Source organism: Lucilia cuprina, chromosome 2, assembly GCF_022045245.1.
Source record: "Lucilia cuprina isolate Lc7/37 chromosome 2, ASM2204524v1, whole genome shotgun sequence".
Classification (NCBI taxonomy): Eukaryota; Metazoa; Arthropoda; class Insecta; order Diptera; family Calliphoridae; genus Lucilia; species Lucilia cuprina.
The window spans coordinates 37,817,282-37,837,484 of NC_060950.1; the positions used below are offsets into that span (position 1 = coordinate 37,817,282).

Below are 20,203 nucleotides of genomic sequence, written 5' to 3' on the forward strand. Positions count from 1 at the left end.
AGTATGTTCCAATCTTTTCAAACAAAAATTTTAAAATTATGTTTCTTGTTATCAACTTAATATTATGTAAATATATTTAGATCCAGTTCAAAAAAATCTAAATTAAAAAATAATTTTGATTCACATTTCATCAAAGCCTCGATAGAGGGAATTCTTTAAAATATTATTAAAACAAAAAAATAAATTTGATACTTTTTTTTGAATATTTGAAATATCAAATCCGAGAAATTTATAAGGATCGAGAATATTTACGTATAAAATGTTACGAATAAAATGACGTATCAAAGCTAACAGTAAAATAAATCGCTGATGGTTTAAATAACAAACCCCTTTAAGCGGCATTTCATTGCATTTACTTGAAATTATTTTATTTAAATTCTTAATTAATTGTAAATCTATACATGTCGTTGTTCTTGTTGTAATAGTTGTTGTAACTGTTTAAAGTTAATTAAATGTTATTTAATTGATATTTACTTTTGTTGTTTTGCTTGTAAACAATCAAGAATATCAAGAAAATAAAATCCAGATAAGAAGAGAAACATACAAACATACAGTACAGAATCAAGTAGTATAGAGTTGAACGGATCAGAGTTGTTTTTTCTTGTTTAATAAATATGACCGTTTGTTTGATATTTTCACTCCTTATTATTTTGACAGCTCAGTGACAAGTTGATTGTGTAACTGTAAGTAAAGTAGTTAATACTGTTAATACTTTTTTCATACAAATACCTTTATATTTACATACAACTACACACAAGAATATTTAATCTTAATTATTGTTGTAAATTACAAATTGTACCTACATAAACTTTGCAATAATATGGTCATTGATCTATAGTATTATTTCATTTCATTTCGATACTTGTAAGTATCTAAATATTTAATAGTTTTTTCTATTTCAAATCTCACACTATATACGAGTGACAGATAGACTTTAAAATGAAATCTAAAATCAACATGGAAAATATTGTATGGTGAACAATAGTAAGTGTTTGTTTGTTTTTCTAAATAGGTTAAAGCGATTTATGTGTTTTGTTAGATTTTTATTTATTTTACTATTGAATTAAATGATGTTATTTATCATATCATTCCATCATCTTAACTGATATCATCAATCTTTTTATTGGTGGTTATTTTAATATGTTTTTGAGTAAATCTGTATTTCATCAATTACAGCAAAAAACTTTAATGAACTTCATTTTAAAAGATCTAAAGCTACTTAGTTGTATACACGGTTTCATAATTGCAAATCTTCCGGAATTTAAGAATTTTCTTTATTTTAAATCTTTGTTGCAAAATTAAAGAAATATGTTTAACTCTTTCTATAAAAGACGTTACAGTCTTTTCTTGAAGAAACGTACTTTTCATATACTGCGAAATATAAACTCCCAGTTTTGTTGAGATATTTTAAACTCCATGACTATAACCTATAGTATTTATTTTTAGATTAAAAAAACTAACTTGTAACTTTTGGTACAATTCAATTCTCAAAAATACAATGGCACACCAATGACCCATTTTGTACAATTGTAAATTTATTGAAATAATAATCTAAAATTGTACTTCTGACACAAAGTTCAAAGGAAAAATATAATTTTTGTTTATATTCTCTTATATTGTTTAGAAACCTGAAAGAAATTACAACCAGACAATCTAATTAATAATTTTCCGCTATTATTTATTATTTAGTTAGGACTTATTTTATCCGATTTTAAATAAGTACATTTAACTATACTTTGGTGTAGTCTAATCAATTTTCTATGGTCTGGTCTATAAATTAGTCTAAGGACTAGTCTATGAAGTACCCTTTGCGTTATTTACCGAGTAACCTATTATCTAGTATATATAGTATAGTCTAGTCTAGTTTATAGACTATTCTATTGTGTAGTCCATAGGGAGTCTATGGACTCCCTAATAGAGTTTGGACCAATCTGGTGACAAAATGGACTTGTTTATTTATTAGTCTAATGAGTAATCCAGCCCACATTGATATGTTTTGTACAATTTGAAAATTCTGTTTGCCAACCCTGACTTCAAATTATTAACTACAAGAAAAACTCTCAGTTTGGCCTTCTCTGGCCGGCAAAAAGTCAACAAACGCGTTAAAGTGATTAATCAGCCAATGGATTAAAAAGAGCACATAGCTTAACAACTGAGTTTTAGATGTTTATGTCTGCTGCATTTAAACCTGAGCAACAATGAGGTCGAATAAAATACATTTAAGGATGTTGTTTTGTTAGTTTACAAACAAAAAAGTAAAACGGCGCCACAAACCAAACGAAAATTGTGTTCAAAACATTTGTTGTACAGAATACAATAGAAAATTTACTCGTACTTGCCAGACAAAATATTATTTATTTATTTTTTTCGTACACAGTCGGTATTTCGTGTTTGATGAATCATTTATCATGATATACACATATAATAGTATATATAGCAAGTACATGAGCAAACACACCTCACTACACGATATAATTGCAAAAAAAAGTCAATTGCAAACTAAAGGACCGACAGACAGATCCACTCAATAGTTTGAGTTAGAAAGAAATAGAAAATAAAACAACAACTGATTAGATCTTAACAAGATAGAGGGTAATTGTGTTTTCTCTTAATAGTGTTGACAATTAAAAATTATTTTATTGTTTTGTAAACAAGTCCAAGATTTAATAGGTTTTAGGGAAAATCATTTTGCTAATGCTCATGTATGTTTTATTTTCTCAGAAATGCGTTTTATATTTTTGAAGTATTATTCGATATTATAAATATAATAACTTTTTCTAAATGTTTCCTCTTCCATGACAAGTGCAGTCTGTTCGATTTGATTACAGATAACTTTCAGCAGACAAATAACAAATTTGAATGAAAATTGTTGGTTTATTGATTTGGTAAGAGATTGAAAATGTGTTGATATGATCTCAAAATGGTGCAACCATAAAGTGTATGCTCTAAGTATTAATTTTCCAATTCGCAGAATCTTTTCAATTTTTCCTAAGCTTAAAAAAAATCGCGAACCAATAAAGAAAATGGGAATATATTTGAAGTTATATATCGATTCGCGATAGTTGTAATTATGCCAATCGTAAATATTTGAAACTTCAAAGTTAAGTTACACTGTCAACAAACCTAAGAGCCGACTCAGCTGCTCCATAATATATTTCCATTGAGTTACCCCAAACCTCTATTCACTCCACAGCAATTATTTGTCGGATATAACTACGAACTAACCTCTGACGCGAACAAACTAAATATTCGCTCGTCTACTGCAAGACCAGCATAACCTTGTTAAAATCTGAACATAAACTGATGGAAAATCTATATATTTTATGTTCTAATATTGTTATCAGAATCTAACTCGATTATTTCACCTAGTCCCGATACAAGCCAAATAGAAACTTGAGCACATAATAACTCGAAAGTCAATAACTTCAATAAAAAGTAAAACCTTTCTACCAACGTTTAAAAGGACTAAATGTGGACCTATATTTAAAATTAAAACCAAAAACATCTTGAATGCTTAATTATATAAATCCTGGTCCAAAAAAATTAAGGATATACATATTAATATTTTTTTTTTTATTTTTATAAGGGGTTACATCGTATTTTGATTTGACAATGTAGAATAAGAACTTTAATTGTTATAAAATTATTTTAAACCATTCTAATTACTTTACAATGTTCAATATAGTATTTACGTTAATTCTAAACTTTCCATAAATATTGAATTTTAAAAAAAAGTTCCATGTATTATAATTTATAAATGACAATTACAGCTAAATTATTAGATAAACATTTAACAACTGAGACAACAATTTGATTTTATTTTTCTTTAGACGAATCTGCCATTAAGAGGGAAGTTGTAGTTGTCGCTTGTTTTTATTGTTATATTATTTATAATTTCTATGGATTTCCCATTATTATTGCTTTATTTCAATGTTTGGCTTCACCAAAACATAAACTTGAATCATTTTAAAAGGCAACTTATAACAACAATCCAAACTCTAAATACACAATAAATAATGAAAAAAAGAGCAGATATTTGTGGCATAATTTCCTTAATTCCATCTTTAATGCTGGCGAAAGTTAACAAAATGAAATGTATAAATAAATATTTATTAAAATATAAACACAAACAACGCTACAATACATACTAAACTAAACTATACGTATTAAATAATAATAGTTATAAAAATTATTGCTAGATTATACCTTTATATAAAACTAGAAATAAAGTAGAGAAACGACAAAAAAATAAAAAAAAACCTCAAAACCAAAGAAAACTGAAAAAAGCCAAGTGTAAAGTTAAGACTGGTTTAGTTTTTTTTTTTACTTTTTTTGGTTCGTTAGCTTAAAGAAATGTTACTGCTGATTAAATTTAAGTTTTGTTTTGTATTTGCAAAACACAAAACTCGGAATTTTGTTTTTATCTACCAATACAAATTAATTAAAATTTTAAAACTAATAAAACTTTTAATAATAGTGTAATGTGAAAATTTCAAATAAGATTATATATCGTAGCTTTGTCTGCTATGGTATTGCCAAATTAGAATGAGTATATAAGTATGTTTGAAATGTTATGTTTTATATATATTATATGCTACCGTGGTAGCTACTTATCGTGTCCGTTAGGAGACCTCCAAACTGATAGAATTGCATATCTCTTTACTTACTTTCTGGCTTCTCAAATATCAAATGGTGTCAAGATCTAATTAATTAATTAGCATGATTACAATCAACTATTGACAATAGACCTATTTTTTGTAAAATTTAATATTAACTATGGACCGGTCCTCATTTTGTAGAGTATTTTCGTTGGAAAAAAAAATGTTTATGTCAAATGCTATTGCTCATCTTCTATATTTAAGTCCATTATGAAAATCATAGCCATTTCTTGATGGAGGTCTTATATGGGTGTCAATGCCAAACCTTTTCGATCAATATAAAATATTTGTCTACAAAATCGGCCCTCGAGAGCCTCCGATTTTACTTACATATTATCTGTAAGTCATTCTAAAGCTGCCTACACACTATAAGAGAAGTTGTTAGATTTTTATATCATACTGCCAAAATAAAATGTAAATTGGTATAATTATCAAAAAAATCAAATTGAAAATATACATATTTTGTTTTTACACTATTAGATTTGAAATAAAATTAAACTTCAATTTAAAAAAATTCAAAGAAAAAACGTAAATTTTCATTTTGTTTCTGTTTTTACTTGAAATTTCTTTCTATTTTTATATTTTTCTTTGCTTAAATAAAAATAAAAATCAAATAAAACAAAACAAAAACATCCAATCGTTTTGGAAATTTTCAAAAAAAAATTTTAAAATCATACGATTTTCAATTTTCCATCCGTATTTTCAGTAAGTTTTATTACATTTTGTATTTACACTACAATATTTTAATTTTATTTGAAAATTTTGACATGTCGTTTTACTAAATATTATAGTGTGTAGACAGCTTAAGTAATACAGACGTTATGTAGTAGTAATTGAAAAGACCCCTCCAGGGACATGTTATCTTGATGAATGACCCCATCTTGTTATTCCGATCCCGGGAAGAAGTGGTGCTACCAGTACCTCTAGTCTGCCGGGACTATAAACTGGTCATTTCATTTCACTCCTCCGACATTTTTTGGAACAATTAATTTAGTACTATCGGTGCAGAACTATGTCCTGGCTGGTCAGTTGGTTCAAGTTCCTTCGGGATTTATGTTGTGGCTGTAGGTCTTACCTTACCTAGAATGAATAAGAAGTGTGCTGGGACGAAAGATGACGAATGAAAGATATCATATACAAGTGATACTATTTAATTTAAGAACGTCTTTATGTGTTGTTGCCGACTTAACAAGGGCCATCCCATCCATCTGCGTGGTGGTAAACGTAAGTAATATTTTTGCATCTCGAAAGTTAAGCAACGGTCACAGAATAATATGTATGCATATGTACTTTGGTAGATCTATAAGCAATATATATACTTATACATGGATCTTTAAAAATTCCAAAAACTGAATACTGCTAATGAAAGTAAATATTTTCAATTGTATTTAACTCCTTATTAACTTTTGTGTAAATATTCAACTTATTGCGTTTTACTTTATATTTTTTTTGTTTTTTTAATAAAACCAACAAATATTTTGCATTTTTTTTTCGATAATTGTTTATTGTTGAGGAAAAAAACGAAATCAAAGCACGGCTTCTATATCGAATATATGAACAAATCGTATTGAATCTAATTATCAACAGTGTGTGGTAAATAAATTGTTGCAATCTGAAATCAATCGATTAATTTATTCATTATTATGAATTCATAAATTGGCCTGGTATTTACGCAGAATTTCTATTTATATAATATACATAGTGCAATACATACCTACGGCACAGCCTGTATAAACAATTCTTTGCTACAGCTAAAGTTCAACGAGGTCAAAAATAAATTATTTTTGTTATTAAACACAAACTAAAAAGATACCAGATAAAGATAAGACCAGAAACGAAAAAGGAAAACAGAAAAACAATAAAAAGAGTACAACAGCTGATAAAGTAAATAACTGTATGGAATGTCTTTCTTGTCTTTTCATCCCAAAAGTCTAAGACGGCGCAATATGAAATTTAAAATCTCAACTTCATTAATCTTTCGCAAGATAATAATGCACACACCGTCTTAGGTACTACATACTACGTCATTTGAACATTAAAATATTTAATGACATGAATACTACGTACAGTTGTGGTACTTGTTTAACTCATAAATATGTACACCACAGTATCCACTCCACATTGCTATGGGAATGGGAGGAGGGTCATTATAATTTTGTGACGATTTTTATAAGAAAAAAATTAAAAGTGAAACCTTGACCAAAATAAATGGCCTTTTAAGGTTGTTTTAAAACAATGAAACTTTAATACAAATTTAAGTTAAATAGAGCGTGTTTATTTGTTTTCCTTTAAACAATTTTAAACTTTAATTAAATTTTAAATACATACATTTTATAAAAACTAACAGGATATTGGAATATTCTAGTGGTTTTATTTATTAGATTATTAGATAAGTAAAATTAACTAGGTAAATATAGTTGCAATGCCGAAACCCATGTTGTAAAGACACAATAATGTGATTAGTTCTTAACAATAGCTTGTTTATTAAAATGAATATATTTTAAAGTACACAGAGGGGAAAAAATGGTAGAAAAGTACCGAAATTGATACAATGCGTTGTGAGCTTTTATACCAAAATTCAGAAAGAACAAAAGAAAACAATTTTTAAAATTTTGTATGAAAACTATGCAGTTTCTGTAAGTGTTTTTCATACAAAATTTCAAATATTGTTTTACATATTTCTTTCTTAATACGGGCCTTAGCAAAAGGAGGTGTATAAAATTAAGATTTCGACAACGAATTGTTTGACAACGAAATTTTGATAACGTTGGGTTGTCGGACAACATAGTGTTGTCCTAAGTATGTATACAATTTGAAAAATTATAAACACTTATTATTTTATTTTGTGAAATCATTTTGTTACGATTTGTTTTACTTTCCTTAACGAAATTATTTTTGTAAAATAGAACAAAGTTTCTTAATATACGGGGTTTGTACTTTCGTAGAATTGGAAAAAGGTTACATTAAATAATATTTTATATTATGCACGAAATTTACGTAAATATTACGAAAAAAGTTTTGTTAAGTTAAGCATAGTTTATTTTCAGTCTTTATTATAATTATGTGCTCTAAAGTACTATTTCTGGGTGTGATTGTAAGTGAGTTCATTCAAATAATTGACTCATTTTAACCGTTTTTATCCTTCGCGCATCACTATGTGGAAACCGTTACTCTAGCGAATGGTTCTTCATTACAGTTTGCTCCCCCGGGGGCATGCTAACTTGATGAAAAGAAAAACCAGTGCTTGAAAAAGACCACCACAAGAAATTCATGAATTTAATTTTTGATTCATTAAATTAAAGAATTTTATATTAAAAAGCTGTATAGCTTATAAAAATGTAGTCGGCAAGAACTGTTAGTGCCCTAAGGCCATGTTTAGTTCTTGTTATATAAATCCAATAATGGTCGACTTTAGCCGTTTAATGTTTTTCTTTCATGTTTATAATAAATTTTTCATCTTTTTTCTGCTTCCTACGTTCAACAGATCATATTTCACACTTACATAACAAGTGTTTGAGCAGATAAACTAAAAGGAAAACAAATTTTAACTTGCAGCTACAAGTATCTGTATCTTCTGGATTTCTGACAGATATGTTTTCAGTGTTGTAGTAGTGTGTAGACCCGCTTAATATTGTTATACTATACTCCATACATATGTAGATCGTATATAATTGTGGAACTGGTACATATTATTCAGTAGCCAAAACCAAAACTCACACTTTTCATATTTTATTTGAGATTTGCTTCATTATTGACCACAAATATCAACATTAAAGTGAATGGTGTTGGTCACAACAATACCAAAATACAATGAAAATAATAATAACAATAATCATAATAATAATAACAAAAGAAACACAAAATGTGCGAACATTATTTGTTTGAAATTAAACTTTTTAAAAACCAATTTGTTTCCTCTTAAATTAACTTTTTTTTTCTTATTTTGTTTTCGTCCAATTTAACTAAGCCAGCTACTTGGGTCTGAGGTCTGGTCGTACGAATTTATATTGTCTGAAACAGATCACGTTTAATAAAAGTATTTTGTTGTTTAAAATTTGTGTGCTTTTTATTTTTTGTATGTCAGGGGGGCTAATTGATTTATGGGTGTTTTTTTGCGTTTTGGTTAAATTTGTTAATTTTTTTTGGGATTTTACTTAAATGATTTATTTACAATTTTTTGATTTTATTTTAGTTTTTGATTATAGAGAAGGTACTTTTTATTTTTAGATTTAATTTAGAGATGTTTTAAATAATTTTGTAATTTTTATTAAGTTTTATTTCATAATTACTAATTAGGTTTGTACCAACTTTAAATTAAAATGCTGTATTTTTTATTACATAGCCGTAACAAATTGTATTTTAATTTGGAAAATAAAAGAAACATTAAGTAGATGGCAGAGGTCGGCTGAACATCAAATTAATTTTATTACGGACAGGAGGTCAAATATTTAATAGTTATTTTTATAATTAACACTTTTGAAATTTTGTAGAAATAAAACAAATTTGTATGAAATTTATTTAAAATATAATTAGCAATAACATAGTACAAATGTAACTATGTTTCTACAATTGAAGTGATTTTTGCAGAAACTTGTTAAGTCACAAAATAATAAAACTATTGCAAAAATTTGAGAGGATTTAAAATTATATGAAATTTATCTTTAAATATAAAAAAAATGAATGTGTGTTTGTATGTTTGGCCTCCGGTAGGATCTTGTTTTTTTCAAATAAACTAACTTGTATGTTTGTCTGTTTGATCGGCTTAACCTGAAACACACTCTGAAATTTTCACAGTGTGTTTCAGTATGTCTGAAAATAATTATAGGTTCATTTTGACTTAAAAATACCATATACATTTTAAAAGTTACATAACTATTATTTAATTTTATTATTGACAAATTTGACAACCATATTAATACATTGCTATAAAATGGACAGCCTTGCAACAGTAGGCGTGGCACCTCGCATATAAAAAAATCTTAAATTGGTCCCTTCTATATGAATTAAATATTGAAGAAATTTTACCTCTAAAAAATTATTGCTTAACATTTTTTATCATCATCTTATGAAAGTTAAAGACTTCTTATGTGATTTAATAATATAGATTTTAATAAAAAAATAAACATTTCCTTGGAATAATATTGTAAAACTAACACAAAATGCACAATGGGTTATTTAAAAACACACACATTCAAATTCTTAACTCCACACAAATAACAAATATTAATTATTTGTCTAATTTTTAACAATAATATAACTGAATGTTTCCTTTTGTGTTAATTAACGAAAATTTCATCTTTTTTTAAAAAACAAAATCCACAACAAATATTCCAAACCCAGATTTATACCAAGAAACCGTTAAACGTTTTACACGTTCGTCTTTGTCACCCGAAATGGATAGATTTTCACCATCTCGTTATTCTTTTAAGTCGAGTTCACCATTTGCGAATTCGGACTCTAGTCGACGACAATCTTGTAAGTTTTTTAATGATTTTTGTTTTAAAATTTATTGCATTCATTTTTTTATAATATTTTTTTGTTAAAATGTTATTTTATTCAAATTGAAAAAAATAAAGACGATTTGTATCTAGAGGCCACAGGCCGAAGACAAAGTTCAGGTAAGCTGCAAAATTTAGAAAGTTTTTAAAGAAAATTGGAACTAACAACAATAATGACTTCTATTCAAAATCTTCTTCAAATCTAACGTTTTGTTTTGAATAATTTCGAAAGAAATAAACTTTATTAATTAATTAATCATAACATTAACTACTTTTCTTAGACTTCTAACATATCTTAACATTAATTAAAAAATACAGATTATTTAATTTATTATTGTTGTTTTTTTATTAATTGTCAAACTTTTGTTTGTATTGTCGTCTACATGTAAAGGCGCTTGCGCAGGTGGTTTCCTCTTCTATATCGGTTGGTTATTTGCCATAAAATCTGTGTCACTTGATCTTGCCTTAAATAGAGGCAATAAGAAAATATTTTATTATTTATGCATTTCTGTTTCGTTGTAAATAATGCAACGAACAATACATACATACAAAACATTATTAGTAATTGTCGGCAAAATTCATTACTGCATTTGGCATTTGTATACCGAAACTTAAAATATATAAATAGAGAATTTCTTTGACATAAACATTAATCATTTTTAGCATAAAAAAACTTTTTTTAGAATAGACAAGACGTGACTTTTATTAGATGCTAACTGGACAGTTAATGTGCAACCAAAAATCAACATACAATACACTTGATTGGAGTGATCTAATGCAGTGTTTCTTAAACACAAATGGACGACACAGCAAAATACTCAATGTGCTTAACTGCTCAAAATTTTTTCATGTACACACAACTTTAAGTGAATTTCTACCAAATTTGAATTTATTTAATGAATAAGCTTTAGAAAACAAAAACAAACAAAATAACAAAATTGAACAAAATCACGTAATTTTTGATTGACTTGACAACTAATTGCTTTTCAATATTTAAGATAATATTATGCAACCTACATACGGGATGGCACTAATGTATCATTCTAATGACAGTAGGAGTTATATTTTTGCATTTTATTTATTAGAAGATTTTTGAGAAAAAAGAAAATATTATTAAAAACAAATATTTTTAAATTGCAACATATTGTTAAATAAACAACAATAACATACACCTGACACTCTTTAAACTGTATAAAATAAAACATACTGTAATTTTTTATTATTATGGTAGATTGTTTTTAATAAATTTTAATAATTCGGGTTTTTTTAATTAAATATTATACAATTCTTATTTAATTTAAAAAAATTTAATTCTTGTAATTTGCGTAAAAATCATTTTACCAGAATGATTACTAACTGATGCAGATGTCCGTCGATGTTACATCTTTAACTAGACCATTATAGTATAATTAGTTTAATTACCAAAAAAATGTCCAACATGTCCTTAAAACATTTAAATTTAACAAAATGAAAACCATTTTTTTTTTCAAACAAAATTTTGATATTAGTAGGGCACTCCGCGGCCCACTGCAGAAATTTAACTAGTGGTAAAGCCTATTTGTTGAGGCAATTGAGCTCCACTAGGGCAACGGATTTTACTAAGAATTACCTAGAAATTTTGGGCGCTACAACTCCAGACATCGTTTTTTTTAGACAGTTGCCCTACACTAGAGCAATGGATTTCTGATACGGCCAGTGAAAACTTTAAAGTACGTAACAAAACAGAATAAAACACAAGAAGTCCCAATTTTTACTAAGAATTTCAGGCGTAACAACTCTCCTAACTTATGTTGCTCATGACACCATCCTCATCTAGAGGGTGATATCGTTTCCCTTCGTCTAAACACTTTTTATCCCTTTCCAATTATACAAAGTCTATAAAAAGAAAAAAAAAAAACTTATTATTATCCTTAAATATTCATATAAATGTAATAGTCTCTAATAGTACAGATAAACAAATTTGTGCATTTCAAATGGGGGGTGTCACGTTCCATATGATTAATCCCTCCATTTTATTCAAATGTTCAGATAAATGTTGAAATTGTTCCTGTACAATTTTAGAATTTTAGCTTTAAAATGTTCTTAGATAAATGAATTATTGCTTTAAATTCACATGGAAGATGCCACACACCTATTTCTAGCCCACCCATTATTTGTCTTAAATATTCATGTTGATAGTAAAGTGTATCCGAGACTCTTGTTATAAATCGTATTTTTTACGTCCACTATAGCTGGATCACCGATGTCAATGATCTCTATAAATTTAAAGACTCTAAGATATGCGACTTTTAATATGTGGGTGTGGCATTTCTTCTTTTTTACCGTAGTAGTCTATAGTTCCTTCCAGACATTTTAAGATTACGTTTTTATCGTCTCCTGTAAAGCTTGCTTAATTCAATTTTATTCAATATTCAGACATATTTAAGTTTTTAACACAAAAAAAATATTCTTAATTACTTTAACATTTCCTCAACAATTTTTTGTATTGTAATTTAATTTTAATCATTAAATTTTATCTTAAACATGAAAACAAAATTTGCATGAATATAAATGCAAAATTGCATTTTAAATATTTCAAAAAAAAAAAACCTGTATCTCCATAAATAACAATTGTTTTTATTGTTCAATTATTTTCTAGAAAAACTCCCCCACATGAAAATTGCAAAAGTGTTTGTTGCAAAAAAAAATCTATAAAAAAATAACAAAACACACCATTGCATTTTAACATTTGTGTATTGACCATGATATAATTTATTATTTAATTATTCATTTTTTTAATAATTCTTCAAACAACAGTCATTTAGTGAACGTACAGTGCAGTGAAAAGGTTTTCGTACTATTAGACAGGGGGATGTAAATGATACTATTCTAAAAGCAGGTCAATAGTTTCATAATTCTCGTGTCGAACCATTATCATAATTTGATATTGGAAAATATCTACTGTAATATTCAGTTCAGTCATACTAAATACGATACATAAGTTGAATTTTAAAATTTTCAATTCAAATTAGAATAACTGTTCTGTACTGTATATAGTGCGCATAATTATGTGCAACATACATTGGTAAATTAATAGTTTTCAATTTGAAAACTTGAGTTATTTATTTAATATTTGTAATTAACATTTCGCATTTAAAAATAATCGCCTAAAATGACATCATTGTGCAATTTTAAACAGAAAATAAGCGGGTATTTAAAAAATAACGTCATAAAAACAAATAATTTGTATAATAATTTTCAATATAGAATTTAACGTGCAATTTCTATTTCTATTGGTAAAATGGCTAAACTAAACTAAATCGTATTTAAACAACAAATAAATAAGTAAAATTGTGATGAGTTGGTTTTTATGGGTGATAGGTTGCTAAGTGGATCTAATGTATTGTTAGTACATATAACTACTGACATAAACTACAACAATTATAATAAGTATAAACAATTTTATTAATTTATATTCTTTTTTCTAAATTTTAGATCATGGCTCTATTTTGACACACGACACAGAACAGTTTATAATTGGCCAGAGAGTTTGGGTTGGTGGCATACGTCCGGGACAAATAGCCTATATTGGTGAAACACATTTTGCACCCGGCGAATGGGCTGGTGTTGTCTTAGATGATCCTAGTGGTAAGTTGACATAAGATTTAAATTATTTTTTTAAAGAGTTAAAGAAACACTAATCATTATCTGGTATTAAAAAACCTTTAATTAAAACAAAAGGTAAAAATGATGGTTGTGTTGCCGGAAAACGTTACTTCCAGTGTGAACCAAAAAAGGGTATATTCTCCCGTTTAACACGTCTTACATTGGCACCTTTGTCAGGAGCTCAAACACCTACATCACCGCTATCAAAATTTTCTCCAGATCGTTCACGTACAGTTTCACCCACAGCCAGTATACGCAGTTCTTTCTTACGTAGTCCTGGAAGTAAGTTCATTCTTTTTTTTCATAAGGATTTTTCTAAAGGATGCTTATGTTTCTAATAAATATAGAAGATGTTTGATCTACAATTATATTGTTTAATTTTATAAATTTTGGTCCCAGATTTTGGAAAATTCAAAAAGTACCAAAAAGTTATTTTTTAGAGGTTCTTATATGTTTATAGGTGGACTATAAAGATAATTAAAAAAGTTCTATAAATATTATTAAAAGGGAAATTACAGAGAAGCTGAGATATAGTCTCTTCTTCATATTCATTTTGACAACACCTTCAGAAGTCATTGAAAGAAAGTTTAAAGCGTCTAGCATGCTTCCTAAATTTGCAGTGGCCAGTAACAATCGTAGTTATAGTCTATGAAGACCAAGGAAATAGTTAGAGCTGGAACAATTACTGAGAAGCTGGTCTCTTCTTAATCTTCATTTTGACAATTCCTACAGAAGTCATTAAAAGGAAGACCAGATGTATGGTGACTAGTAACAATCGATAATAGCTAACCTAGTTGTAGTCTATGAAGACCAAGGTTAGACCAAATTGGACCTGCATGGGTCCACCGCAGAACTGATATATTTCCAGTCTGCTAATCTTGGTACCAATTATTTCCAAAGTGTCAGGAAATACGTATTTCCGTATCGCCTGACCGAAATTACGGTGATGTTCGAATGTCTCGCCATCTCTTTAATAAATTTTCGGCATTCTTTATCGCTGGTACTTCAGCGTGAAGGATATTGCAATCTACATTCAGTCGGAAAAAGATTTTATTGCCAAATTCTTAAATAAGATGCCAATATTGTCGTCTTTGATCCGGCGACAGTAGGCAATTGTTTGACGGAAGTAGGAATTCTTGAGACTCCGTAGATATTTAATACTGAAATTGTATCATTAGATATGGTTCTGGGATACAATAATCAACAGTGTACTGATGACTTGACAGAATATCCAATCAACCTTTTGAAGATTAAATATTCCAAAAACTCAGTATTTTAATTTTTGTATTAAAGAAAAAACTCTAACAAAACAAATTTGCTTAAAAACATTTTATGAAAAAATAAAATTTGTAGTATTAGATCATAATTAGATATGTATGTTTATGTCAAATAAATAAAGATTATGTTGATAGTAGGATTAAATTATATTCGATCCTGCTGCCACCTTTTTATGCAAAATGTTTGTTGGTAAAAACAAAAACCCTATATACTGTTCACTGAATATATTACAGTACTTTCTACATGCTCTACATTCATGTGAATCAGCAAGCCCAATTTTGTATAGTTGTGTCCGTAATTTTAGAGGCATTATGAAAGCTCGCGTTCTTTACCTTCAAAGTTATTTTCCGAACTAAAAATATGTCGTAAAATTTACCAAAGTTTTTATATACACTTGAACCAAAGAATATCCCTATTGGGAATAGAAAACTTTACAATGTTCAACTATTTATAAGGTCATAAAATTTTACAATTCAAGTTTACAGAAATATTGCATCCTTTTAGAAAATCCTTCTAATGTATGATTTCAAAAAATAATAGTGGAATCCTGTATATAATAAAATTACTTTTTACGAGTTAAAATCAATATTAATTAATATATATTTATAATAAAAATCATAAGAAAATGGGTTGACCGTGGGTGATCGTGTTATTGTCTCCTCTGGCTTTGGCAGTCGTCCTGGAATTCTTCGTTATTTGGGTGAAACACAATTTGCATCGGGTAATTGGTGCGGTATTGAATTAGATGAGGCCAGTGGCAAAAATGATGGCTCCGTTGACGGTGTTAGGTTCGTCGTCTATTATACGAACAAATAAAATTTAAGAATTATTATTCTAAAATTCCTATTCCATAGATATTTCGAATGTAAACCAAAATTTGGTGTTTTTGTGCCAATTGCAAAAGTCTCCCTATCACCATCATCTAAAAAGTCTCGCCTATCCCGAGCAGGATCCCGTGAATCTCTTACTTCCATTGGCACAATGAACAGCATTGCCACGACAAATACATCACGCTTGCGCTTGAATGCTCAGGTATAAGAACATACATATACAACTTTTATTCTGAATGATGCTGCATGTTATCTATATTTCTTGAGTTCATTTTGTTTAATTTTGTTAATTTTTTTCTTATTTAAGTTTAACGTTACGTTTCCTTACAAACAAATCAGTACACAAAAGTATTAAATTTATTTAAAGTTAAACTCTACATTAAACATATTATAGTTAATATACAGTTAATTAACAAATTTCCCAATAACCAATAATGTAATGAATCCTACCTGTTTTTTTCAAGCAGCGCAAATCGTCGTCATTTAAACCCGTTGCTGTCACCACACCAAAAAGCCAATTTTCTATGCAGGTACGCTAAAGCTTATCCCGATTAATTTTATATCATTACAAATATTTAACAATTATTTATAAAACAACACACCCAACCTAAATTGACCTACAAATAACCCCAATTAATTATTTAATTATTTAAATATGTTTTGTTTTTCCTGTATATATTTATTAGAAATTTATTTATCTATATGTATGTTTGAAGAAAGGCACTTGGACTGCGTAATAATCAATAAAAATCATTTGCTTACTTTATGAATACGACAGAAATTTCGTGTTTTTCTTCAAATATGAATATATTTAAAAAAAATCAAAATATTCCTTTTAACACATTTTTTGTAAATTAACCAAATTCTACTAAAAACATTTATCCCACACTTATTTAAAATTGGTAACAAATACACAAATCCCAAAATAATTACTTTTTATCTTTTATTTTATTTACATTATAAAAATAATTTCTTATTAATGTTATTTTTAATGTTTTTTTGGTAATATCGGATTAAAAATTATTTTTCTTTAAAAATGTTTCTTTTTTTGTTTCTGTAAATAAAGCGCAGTTTAATGCAACTTTCAAAAAAGAAATTAAAATAATTTGCACGCTTTTGTTTTATTTTATTTTTATATCTTCTTTTATTATTATGTTTGTTTTTGGATTGTTTTATTTATTATATTATCTGTTTATTTTGGTTTTCTGCCTTTTTGGATGCTTTTGTTGTAATAGTTTCATAAGTAATATCTTCTCTATCTCTACCGTCATATTCTGCATGTGAATGTTTAGTGAGTAAGTTTTTTCATTCTGGATAAATCTTGAATAAAAATTCAGTCAACATAATGTTTTGGAAATACTATATAAGGGCAACTTTTACGTAGGTCCATTATTATTTCAAAACAAATGACACTAAATAAAAATGAACTAAGAACTGTATTAAAAAAAACTTAAACACACTTTTCTAGCCAAAAATTATCTCAGGTCCAAAAAAATAAAAAATTTTTGATCACTATAGCATTAAAACGTATGTGAACTTCCATAAAAATTGCAATATATCTGAAGGTATAAGGAAGAGCAGAGCATTGAAGAACCTAAATTGGGAAGTAAAAAGGTCTAGCAGATATCGATAAGGCGAAATAAGTCGTACCACTGTTTTGAACAGCAGCAAAGACTTCCATTAGAAAAGCAGCATGCAGCTGGGTTGAAATCGTGTAAATTTATTATGATGGGCGAGGTTCAAGAATAATACCAAATGACAAATCATTTGTTGTTGTGGCAAAACAAACTAATAATAACATCAGGTTTATCTATGTATCTTAATATGGTAAATGGCTTTTAAGAGTGGTATTCAAGCATCGATAACAATTTTCTACAACGAGTGGGAACTCCACAAAACTGTGCACAACTTCAGCCTGTGGCATGGTATTGGAGTCTGGTAAAAATAATTAATTAATAATTTGACTTTAAGCGTCAGAAATCTGAGTATAATGGAGAATTAAATAAAAGATGGAACAGTCAAAAAACAATCTGCCTAAAAATAGGATTATAATTTTGAATTCAATTTCTTAAGATTGTTTAAATTACAATAATAATATTATATTTATTACAAAAAAATATTGATCCTTAAAAAAAGAATTAAAGTAATTTTCTTGACAATTAGTAAAACCAAGCAAAGTGTATAAAATATAGAATATTTGTTAATAATTGTATACCTCAACCTCCTCGAATTTTTCAATTAAGAGACGTACAAAAATAACTAAATCGTCTAGGAATATAATAATTATCAGAAAATACAAATCTTTTGGGGTTTACGTTCAATATTACGTTATGTTACAGACATAAACGGGGGTATATTGATAAAAAATAAAGTTAGAATATTTAAAAATCACAAAAGACTTCAACTATAAGCAGCGGATCGGAGTCCCAACACACATCATTAAATATTCCTAATTATAAATAATTTTTTACCCAAAACATTATGATGACTGGAAAAAGGTTTGTAATATAAAGAATTATACGTGTTTGTTTTTATACATATTCCCTATTTTGTTATTTTCATATTGGGGTTTTTACCTTATACATATTTTAGAAAAATAAAATGATAATATTTATAATTATCTTTTATTTAAAATACATTTTACTTTATATATTTTTTTCAACAGGATTTATTGCGCGAGAAACAACAACATATTGAACAACTTATGATCGAACGTGATTTGGATCGTGAGGATTCGCAGAATACAGCTTTACAGTTTCAGAAAAATATCAATGAGGTAAATATATACAGCGATATAACATATCCACCACCAAAACCACTATCCCATACAACGCTACGAGCTACAGCAACAACATTGCTCATACAAGCCGATCGCAGACGGCCATTTGATTTGCTCTCTACATCGTTACAACAACCGATTTCGAAACGATCAACGTTGGTCGAACGTTCAAAATCACGTTCGCCCACACCAACAGCGAATGGAACAAAAAAGAAAGTTTGGTTTTGCGATAAACAGAAATTATATTTTCCCAACGGTTTTTAATTCATTGCAATTTGGCAATGATTCTACAGATATATAATTCTTCAATATGAGTTTTAGATTACTTTTACACAGAACTTTTATTCTGTTCATATTGTCATTCATTATATACAATCCAAGATTTGTACATTTAGTTTGTGTTAATTTGTCACAACTAATTCTTAATTATTTGTTTTATTGTTGAATTTTATTTAATGGTAAATTTAACAATTTTTTGTTTTCTTTTTTTTGGCACTATGTGTTTCAGTTTTACTTCTTAGCGAGTAATTAATAAAAAGTATTTTAATTTTATTTAATTAATCTTGGATAATTTCTTATTCTATCTTACTCTTCCCTCACTTTTCTTTATTTTTCTCTTGTGACATTTTTGTTAATCTTTTTTATTTTATTTTTTTTTTTTGTACACGATTTTTCATTGTCATTCGAAAGTTAATTATTTATCATAAAAGAACATTTTTTAACAATTATTTTTCATTAAAACTAATTGCATGTTCATACACAATGAAAACAGTTTTTTTTTGATTGCAGCAACTATATTAACAGTCAACATAATTATTTGATCGAATTTTTCATTTACGAACGTTGAATTTAAGTTAAGCTATCCGAGATATGGTAAAAGTTAATAAATACAAACATATTTCATTTACAATTTTGTTGGCACAATCAAAAATATTGGTTGCTACAACTAAAGAAACAGTTTTCTCTGGATATAATATTTTTTGTAGTTTTCGTTATTAATTTTATAATAGTTTTAACAGTATTAAAAATGTATTTCGTTCTTGAGTTTTGAAAAATAATTTGCAAATGTTTCTCATTCCCGATCCCATTTGTCTAAATTTTTATTTTAGACCTATTTTTCATTTTTATATATAATATAATTTTGAAAAACAAGTATATATTACGATGATATAATAATTTTTGTAGAAAGGTTTAATCTAAAATTGTAATCAGTATTTTAAGATCTAGGCGCAACAAGTTTTTAGATTGGTTTAATGTCTTGTCTCATTTAAATATTTGTAACTATTTTTTTTAATTATTCGAACCGGTACGTCCTGAAATCGTTAACCATATTCCCTTTAATTAAAGAAAAAAATACTTGATTTGACAATTGAGTTCAAACTTTTCTTTTTTAAATTTCGATCACGTATAAGACCTTATTATCACCACTTCAAAATAGTGACAATTGTGGAAGTGATGTTTATTGACTCCCAAAGAAGCGATTATAATTCTATGTTAAATTCTTTGAGTTAAACA

The 20,203-nt window shown here is 27.5% G+C and overlaps 1 protein-coding gene across 12 annotated transcripts in view; it reads left to right on the forward strand.

Moving 5' to 3' along the window:
• The window catches only part of LOC111676184 (restin homolog), a 70,922-nt gene that overhangs the window by 35,926 nt on the left and 14,793 nt on the right, over positions 1-20,203 (forward strand). For 4 of the 12 annotated variants that reach the window (XM_046956561.1, XM_046956563.1, XM_046956562.1 and 1 more), the window contains 8 exons: positions 9,999-10,133; positions 10,235-10,276; positions 13,631-13,783; positions 13,877-14,083; positions 15,702-15,867; positions 15,934-16,111; positions 16,377-16,439; positions 18,575-18,685. In XM_046956561.1, the coding sequence (XP_046812517.1) occupies positions 9,999-10,133; positions 10,235-10,276; positions 13,631-13,783; positions 13,877-14,083; positions 15,702-15,867; positions 15,934-16,111; positions 16,377-16,439; positions 18,575-18,685 (1,055 nt within the window). Of the gene's footprint in view, positions 1-9,998; positions 10,134-10,234; positions 10,277-13,630; positions 13,784-13,876; positions 14,084-15,701; positions 15,868-15,933; positions 16,118-16,376; positions 16,440-18,574; positions 18,686-20,203 lie in introns of those variants that run through there. The other 8 variants (XM_046956567.1, XM_046956566.1, XM_046956572.1 and 5 more) reach the window with 5 other exon arrangements.